A 9,461-nucleotide genomic window follows, 5' to 3' on the forward strand; every position below is an offset into this window, starting at 1 on the left:
TTACTTCTGTTAACATTTATTTCATTTACAAATTTTCATAATATTTAAATAAATATACACTTTAAATTGTTTTAAATAAAAAATGATCAGTAATAACTGCATTTTTTTTTTTTTTTTTATTATATTCTTTTTTTGTTTTTTGTTTTTTTTTTTTTTTTTATGTGTATTTTTAAGTATAATAATTTTTTAAAATAATTAATTTAAAACTTAACTTTTTTGTTTTTTTTGATTAGAATTGAAAAAATATTTATAAGTTTAACTATTGTAAAAACAAATTAAGAGTTTTATATAACTTAACGATTTTTTTATTCGATATATAAAAATATACATACATATAAAAAAATATGTAACCAAAAATCAAAAAGAATAATAAATGAATGTCTAAAATAGTTTTAAATGTATGATAGAAAATATTAAAAAAGGTTTTTTTAATATTAAAAAATAAATCAGATTTTTATAAAATTCGTTTTTTTTTTTATTAACAAAAATAAACTTTGAGAATTATAAATTTTATGAATATTATTTAAAAAATGTTAATATCTTTGAAATTTTTTCTGTTTCTAAAGTTTTTTTTTTTTTTTTACAGAGAAAATACTTAATAATTTCTACGTGTATCAATATGTTTTTTGACAACCTTTTATTTTTGATATACATTGTTTTATAATTAATAGTTAATACAATTTTATATATCTTATATTTTTAGTAATTTTTTATTTTTTTTAATACATCTTGGTAGTTTTATAAATTACTTTAATGCACTGTGGGAATGTTTTAATTAATATATTCAAAAAGAACATATTTAAATTTATTCTTTATTTTTTTCTTTTTATTAAATTTGAATACATTGAATCATTATGAGCATGCAAAATTAATGATAATAAAAAAAAAAAAAAAAAAAAAAATTAAATTATATATTTAAAAATAAATTTTTTATTAATAACAATTACTATTCTTTTATTGTCTACTATATTTTAATATTTCAGTAAATTCCATTTTGAAATATATGTTTAGATAGAATCATATAATGTATCTAATTTTTACTTCTTTTTGAACTCTAAATTTAAAATATTCTTTATAAAAATGTGAAAAAAGATAAATTAAAATTTTTTATGTTTAATTTTTATTAACTTTATTTTTCCTTAAAAAAGATATAAAGAAATATTATAAAATATGAAATATATATACTGAAGAACAAGTTCGCTAGATAAAAAATAACAAATTTTAATAATATATTTTATTTTAATTTAATAATTGTTTTTACTTAATATTATAACTTATTATGTAAATACACATGACAAAAAAAAAAAAAAAAAAAAAAAAAAAAAATAATAATAAATTCTTACATAAAGGTATATTAGGAATCATTAAGTTTTGTCTACTTTTAAAAAGTAACTTTTTTTTACAAGATAAATAAAACATTTTTTTTTTATTATCAATATAAAAAACACTAGAATATTTTTAATTAATTTTTTTTTTTCTCTTTCTTTTGTATATTTTATTGTTTTTTTATATACTTCTATATTATTTAAAATACAATAATATAAAGCCAAAATGAAAACTATATTTCAGTTCCTTTTTTTATCCTTATTTATAAAGAATTTCTTCTGCCAAAATAAAGAAGGAGAAATTGATAAGATTCATCAAAATAACTTTAGTAAAAAATAAAATTTTAAAATATTTTTTCTATATATATTTGTTATTAATAAATATTAAATTTCTTACTTTAGTAGGTACATAGTACATTATTACAACCAAAAAAAAAAAAAAAAAAAAAAAAAATCAACTTAAAAAATTTCATAGTATTAATCTATAAATCTTTAATAAAATTAATTAAATTTGATAAAAAAATAAAAATATATATAATGATATTAAAAAAATATTTATAATTTTTGTTTCATTATTATATATATATTCTAATTCTATTACTTCTATACTACTTTTTTTTTTATATGTTAAATTAAGATTCATCACCAAATATTATAATTGCCGTAAATAAACCACAAACTAAAAAGATTTCTCCTATTAATGAAAATAATATTTATATAAATGTAAATATATTAACTATATTAAATATATTAAATATATTAACTATATTAAATATATTAAATATATTAACTATATTAACTATATTAAATATATTCATACACAAACTACTCATTAAAATAATCACAAAAAAATAAAAAAAAATTAACTTTTTTATTAATATATTTCTTTTTTTTCTTGTTTAGAGAAAAAAGCAGAATAAACTTGAAAATATTATAAATAATGGTAATTATTTTGAATTCTTATTGTAAAAGTGAAAATAGTTCTTATATTTTTTTATTTGTTATAATCATATTATAGTGGAAGAGTTGTTACAAAATATTAATGATAATAAAAATGTTATAATAGACAAAATTAATATAAATCAATGAAAAATTAAAATACTATATATCATTATTAAAAAAACATTTATCCATTTCATTTTTCTTTTTTATTCGAATAATTTTTTTTTTTTTTTTTTAGAAATTAGTAGAAAACGCAAATGGGAGAAATTACGGATTAAATATGGAAACTGAAATTATTAATGCAAATGATGAAAATGTTTTAAATATATTATTAAATGGAAAATATAATTTAAATAAGGAAAAAAAAAATTTTTCAGCACCTATAATTATGGTTTTTCCTCAACCATTAACAAATCAGTGAATACATTTAAAAAAATATATTTTATTACAACCTAAACTAACTTATAGTGATATTTATATTTACATTTTATTATTTTTAAGGGAAATAATAGATTATGAAAAATATAAAGAATTAATAAAAAGTTTAAAAAAGACCAAAAATTTACTATTAAAAGTGGGTTATTTTGAAAAATTATCTGGTAAATTTATATTTAAAAAAAGTTATATGTATACATTTATGTTTCATATTTTATGTATAATCCTTTCAATATACATTGATAAAGTAAAATTAATAATTATTTATTATAATAGAATGGAATAAATTTATATATAAAATGAGCATCCATAAAAAATAAGAATCTATTTTTTTTTTTTTTTTTTTTTTTTTTAAATATTTAATTCAGATATTAAAAGCAAAAATAAAAAAGAAGCTACTAAAGAAATAGAAAATACAATAAAAATTATTGAAAAGGTTATTTTTTATTTTTTAAAAAGTTAATAACTTTTTTTTTCATTATTTTCCTATTATTTCTTATAACTAATTTATCTTACCTTTTTTAATTATTACAACCTTTGAAAATTAAAAACTTTTCTTTATAACTCTGTTTTATTTTTTCCTAATAATTATGTTTTTTTTACTTTTTTTTTTTATAATACTTTTAGTCAATTTCAAGAAGACACATTATAGATGAAATATTAGAAGAAATATATGATGAACATAGAAATGAAGATGTATATTATTTTATAATATATATGCTTTTTTTTATAAAATTAAAAATATTACAAAATTAAAAAAGTGTTGAAATACATAAATATATACATAATTAAACAACTTTATCTCTTTTTTTGTTTTTAGAAAAATATCAAAAAATTAAAAAATGAAAGTGAATTCTTAAAACAAAAGATAAATGTTTTGGTAAATTAAGAAAATAATTACACTATTTAATTTTACTTTTCTTTATATAAGTAATGTTATTTTGTTTGATTAGAATGAAAAAATTAGAAAATTAGGATATATAATTTAGCAAATTTTTTTGTTCAAAGTCCTTAAAAATCATATTGTAAAAAATTCTAAATTAAAAAGTTTTTTATTCTTTTCTCATTTTATTTAAGTATATTTTTTCTTTTCTTCTTTCTGTAGGACGTGTTTCAAAAAAAATAAACATATACATATATATATTTATGTAATTAAATATTTTCCATAATTTTTTTTTTTTTCTTTCTTTTTATAAATTATTGATAAAAGAAATATTTATTTCTTTTGCGTAAATGTTATTTTCTCTTTTAAAACTAATTTATAAAAATTTGTAAAAATTATATATATATATATATTATAAACTTTTTTTTTTTTTTTTTTTTTTTTTTTTTTTTTTTAATAATCGAAGCAACTTTTATTTTTCTTTTTATTGTTTAATGATGCAATGTTTAATATAATTTTAAGAAAATGCAAAGATAAATTTTTATCTTTATGAAACATATTTAATAAAAAAAATAATTATTTTTTTACTTTTATCTTACTGTAATTATTTGTAAAATTTTATTTTATTTAATCTCAATGTATAAAAGTATTGTTCTGAAAATATAAGAGATAAAATGCCTTTAAATGTAATAACTCCATCCGGTAAATTTCTCACTTAATGTTAATTTTACATTTTTTTAAGAAATACATTGTCCTTTTATAAGTATTATTTCTATAAAAGTATATGTATATATAAAATATTATTATTTTTTTTTTTTATAGAACCGAAGGATCCTTCAATGATTTTTAAATATAAAACAAAAGAAGAATATTCAGGAGAATTAGAAGGAATTTTAATTTTATGCTTTTTAGGAATTTTTGTAGGAATAATTTTTAAGGTAAAACTTTTATATTAAAAACAAAGGAAAGTTATATAAATCTGATTATACGTTAAATTATTTATTTCTTTGAAATTCCTTTTTCTTTTATTTCATATTGATTAGGTAATTGAAATAATTTTTGTGATTATTTTTGTAATCCTTTCTGTATATTTAACTGCGAAAAATGGAGAAATAAATGTTTTATCATCATTGCCACTAATTTTGTATGCTATTTTTTAAATAATAATTACAAACACACAAAAAAAAATAAAATAAAATAAAATAAATAAATAAATAAATAAATAAATAAATAAATAAATAAATAAATAATAATTAAAAATACTCATTAAATGTTAATACATTTAAATTAACATTTTTCATTTATATTTTATCAATTTTTTTTTTTTTTTTTTTTTTTAGAATGATTCTAATGACATCAGGAATAACATGGATTCAGCAAAAAGCTTTTTATAAAAGACATGAAAAAAAATTTGAGACGTAATATTATACTATTAATTATAAATTTTTTTTTTTTTTTTCTTTTTTATATTAATTCCTAGTTATACTTTCAAATATTAACATAAAAACATAAAAAAAAATTTTTTTATAAATAATAATTTCCTTATTTGATAATTAAAAAAAAAAAAAAAAAAAATATACATATATATATATATATATATATATATATATATATATATATATATATATATCGAAAAAAAAAAAAAAAAAAAAAAACTGAGTATACATTTATTCATTGCCAAAAATTGGAATAAAATTTTTTTTTTTTTCTGATTTTGATGACCATATTTTGCCTTCAATATCATATAGGGGTAATATATTTTGAAAATTAATATTATTTGTATTTGCAATTTTAGAACCATTAAGAACCTTTTCAGGAATTTTCATAAAAGTATCCTTTATTTTTGATGTTTGAATAATATTATTTTTCCAGGAACCGTAATGAAGATAATCAGAATTGATTGAATTTATAGAAATACAATCTTCACTACTTGTATCATAACCATATGTTCCTTTGTATTCAATGTTTTGTTTTAAGTAATTAGTAATTTCTTTTGCTTTTCCTTCTTTATTTTTTTTTTTATCATTTTTTTTTTTTTTTTTTGTTTTATTTGATTCAATGTATTCAAATGATTGGTCTGTATTGCAATTTTTAGGTTTCATTTGTTGTAATATTAATCTTTGTTCATCATTTTCTAGCTTCTTTTTTTCTCTTTTCTTTTTAAAATCATTAGAATTGGTACTTTTATCACTACTTGTGTATCTTCCTATGATGTTTCCCGTAAAAACTTCTATCTCATTTGAACCTTTTGTTTTTATTTTACTTTTTTTTTTAATTTTAGTGTTCTTTTCTTTTCCATTTATAATATCTTCATTTTTATTAAGAAATAATATATGGTTTCTAAAAAAAAAAATTTTATTAAAGAAAATATATTTCTTTATTAAAGCTAGAATTTAATGATAGTTGAATTAAAAAATTTATTCATATACACAACTGAATTTTTCTAAAATATTTTAATTACAAAACTATTTCTAAAAAGCTTTCTCTTTTTGATAATTCGGGATACATAAACATTCCTATGTTGCATAGAAGCTTTAAAAAAAAATTTTTTATCAAAATTATAATGTAATAGATATAAAATAAATACAAAACTATATTTTTTATTTCAACAAAATATAATATATATATTTTAAGAAGTTTAAGTAATATTAGAAAAATAACGAAAGTTCAATATATAAAACATATATATATATATTAAATTATTTTTATATAAAGATAAGAAAATTTATTACAAGCTTAAAGTAAAAATAGGTAAAAACATCTTCACTTAAATTAATACCCTCAATATACTTTCTTTTATTTAATACTATAAAGTAAAAGATATTAAAGAACTTATTAATTTTCTTATTTGTTTAATCAAATTATTTTTTAAAGTATTTAAAAATGTCTAAAAAAATAAATGAGTATGAGAATACATATTTGAACTTTATAAAATTTTTTTTTTTTTTTAAAATACTTTCATTAAATAAGTTTTCTGCATTTTCTATATTTAAGTTTATGTTTTTTTCATTCTTTCCATTTTTTCTTAATAAGTAATAAGTTACCAAAAAATTAGCACAACGTTTTTTGTCCATTACATATTCTACAATTCTATTTTAAATAAAAATATATAAATTAAAATTAATCTAATGATAATTGTAGTAATATTAAATATAATATTAATATAATTATGTTAATTATTTATTAAACATATATTTGTTATTTTCTTTTTCTTCCTTATTACTCTCCATTATAAGTACTATATAACGAAAAAATTTTCATTAACACTGATTCTTCTTCACCAGACAAAAATAATAGCCCTATATTTGCAAAAAAAAAAAAAAAAAAAAAAAAAAAAAAATAGTATAAAGTTATTATTTTCTTTTTTTTTTAAATCCATTTTTATATATTTCCTGATAAGTGAATTTTTTTTTATTTATGTATTATGAATTTAATAGAATATTTTAAATAATAAATATAATGGTGTTTGTTTTTTTTTGCATTATTTTTATATGTAATTTACATATATAAAACTTTTGTTATTTATTTTTTAAATATATGAAGATAAAATTATTTGTATTATTTTTTTATACACTAGCATAAATATAATATATATATATATATATATATATATATATATATATATATATATATATATATATATATATATATATATATATAAATCAGAATTATTTTAATTATTTTTATTTATAAACTTTTTAGTATATATATTTCTAATCTTACTTTTTAATTCTAAATATTCCATGTCTATTTTTTTTGATTCCTCCTTTTTAGTTAATTGAAGTTGCTCTCTATTTTCAAAATCTTCTATTATTTCTTTTTGTTTTTTCTCTAAATCATTTTTTTCTTCTTGTAATTTTTTTATTTCACTTTTTAGTTCAGTAATTTTTTTTCTTTCAATTTCTAATAGATTTAAGTTATTTTTGTTGATATTCTCAATTTCAATATTTTTCTCTTCAATCATTTTTAATGCGTTGCTTATTTCTTCTTTTAATTTTTTAATAACTTCTTCTTTTTGAATACATTTTTTTTCCATTTCATTTATTTTTTCTTTTATTTCTATTTCATCAAAACTTCGTGATTTTAACATAGTACAATTGATATTGTTTGTATTTAACTCTTCACTTTTTTTTTCTTCCTTATTATCTTCATTTATTTTTATTTCTGTTATATCCGTCATAGTTCCTTCATTTTTTACATCGACATTAGTGTTGCAAGATGAGTTCGTCATAACACAAACAGCATTGATACCAACAGTTTGTTTTTTTATTGAAACTTGTATTCCTACATTATACTTTTCGCTTTTTAAGACTTCTTTTGAAAATTTTAATGCAGTTAAATGCTTAATTAATACATTGAACTATTTTAAAAATAATATAAAAAATAATAATTTGTATATATATTAATATTTATTTTAATTAATAAAAATATGTCCTATTATATATAGAAGAATTATATATGTTCATCAATTTTTTTTTCTTTTATATTTTTAATTATAAATATATAGCAACTTAAAAAAAAAAAAAAATATATATACTTTTTCTTGTTCTGTCATTATTAATTTACGAAATAAAAATCCACTAAGCCTATGTAGTATTTGAAAAAAATCTTTATATTCTAATAAAAAAAAAAAAATTTATCAAAATTTATTTATCATAATTAAATTTAAATTATTCACAATGATATTATAATAGAAATGTTGTATATATTATAAAAATATAAATTCTGTTAAAAAATTATTAGTTTTTTCTTTTTCATTTTTTTTTTTTTTTTAAAAATACCTATATACCCATTTTTTGATGATTTGGGTGATTTGAATATATAATGTAGTATGTCTTTATTTTTATTTTGAGGTAATAAATTATAATCATAGCACTAAAAAAAAAATTGTTTTAATATAATCTGAATGTTAAAGATAAGAAACTGATTTTAAAAGAATAAAATTCTATTATTGACAAAAAATAAAAACGTAACTGCTATATATCTAAAATAGGGAATAATAAAATGATTATATGTAATGTATATAAACATATACCATAAAAATATGTTAGTTAAATACAATAATTTGAAAATTACAACTTTTATTTTATTTTTATTAAATTATATAATTTATTCGTATTTTTAAAATCTCATAAATAAAATATAAATATGTATATATAACATACATTAAAAAAAAAAAATTGTAGAATAATTCTATCATATATATATATATATATTAACCATTTTTATGAATTCATTAACACCCATATATCCATTTATTGAATATCTTTTAAAAATATTTTCTAATGATTTATTTAATTCATAACTTAAATATATCGCAGTTCCGTCATTTTCAGGTATTAAATATGCTTGTTCTGTAATATATTCTTGTTCTTTTATCTTTTGGATAGTTTTAAATTTAACTCGTGGAGATATTGGTTTACCTTGATTTATACATGCCATTTTAATTTAGCTTTCATGTTTTTAATTATTTAATATTCTATAACTCTTAATATTTTAATTAACTCAGAAAAAATATATATACACAAAAAAAAAAAAAAAAAAAAAATTAATAAAAATTAAAATATAAAAAGAACAAATAATAACAAAAGGTATGTTATAAATTAAATATGAAAAATTTTAATATAAACAATTGTTTTTTTTATCCTATTATAAAAATTTAAAAATAAACATGAGAATTAATATATATATATATATTATATACATAAAGATATTTCAATAAATTTAAAATAAAATAAATAAAAAAAAAGACAATTTTTATTCAAAGATTTAAAAAAAAAAAAAAAAGGAATACTGAAATTTTTTTATTATTTTGTCTATAAAAATACGTTTTTCATTAAAAAAAAAACTTATGTTATTTTTATAAGACATTATTA

General features: G+C 15.2%; 3 protein-coding genes across 3 annotated transcripts; 2 read left to right on the forward strand and 1 right to left on the reverse strand.

Moving 5' to 3' along the window:
* Positions 1–1,551: 1,551 nt before the first annotated feature.
* PGAL8A_00535200 (conserved Plasmodium protein, unknown function) lies at positions 1,552–3,691 on the forward strand (the record flags this gene model as incomplete). The annotated part of the gene is made up of 10 exons (XM_028674197.1): positions 1,552–1,654; positions 1,963–2,048; positions 2,229–2,268; positions 2,344–2,381; positions 2,506–2,684; positions 2,769–2,866; positions 3,071–3,138; positions 3,330–3,398; positions 3,523–3,582; positions 3,656–3,691. The coding sequence occupies 10 exons, from the start codon at positions 1,552–1,554 to the stop codon at positions 3,689–3,691; spliced, it is 777 nt and encodes a 258-aa protein (XP_028530575.1).
* A 568-nt stretch (positions 3,692–4,259) lies between these two features.
* Positions 4,260–5,007, forward strand: PGAL8A_00535300 (conserved Plasmodium protein, unknown function; the record flags this gene model as incomplete). Its single annotated transcript, XM_028674200.1, has 4 exons — positions 4,260–4,287; positions 4,408–4,523; positions 4,629–4,729; positions 4,926–5,007. 4 exons carry the CDS (start codon positions 4,260–4,262, stop codon positions 5,005–5,007), a joined length of 327 nt encoding a protein of 108 aa, XP_028530576.1.
* Positions 5,008–5,252: 245 nt separating this feature from the next.
* PGAL8A_00535400 (conserved Plasmodium protein, unknown function) lies at positions 5,253–9,027 on the reverse strand (the record flags this gene model as incomplete). Its single annotated transcript, XM_028674201.1, has 9 exons — positions 5,253–5,925; positions 6,047–6,117; positions 6,318–6,391; positions 6,542–6,675; positions 6,809–6,884; positions 7,309–7,945; positions 8,123–8,202; positions 8,367–8,460; positions 8,806–9,027. 9 exons carry the CDS (start codon positions 9,025–9,027, stop codon positions 5,253–5,255), a joined length of 2,061 nt encoding a protein of 686 aa, XP_028530577.1.
* Positions 9,028–9,461: the final 434 nt, after the last annotated feature.

The sequence above is a fragment of the Plasmodium gallinaceum genome (assembly GCF_900005855.1).
Source record: "Plasmodium gallinaceum strain 8A genome assembly, contig: PGAL8A_v1_152, whole genome shotgun sequence".
Lineage (NCBI taxonomy): Eukaryota > Apicomplexa > Aconoidasida > Haemosporida > Plasmodiidae > Plasmodium > Plasmodium gallinaceum.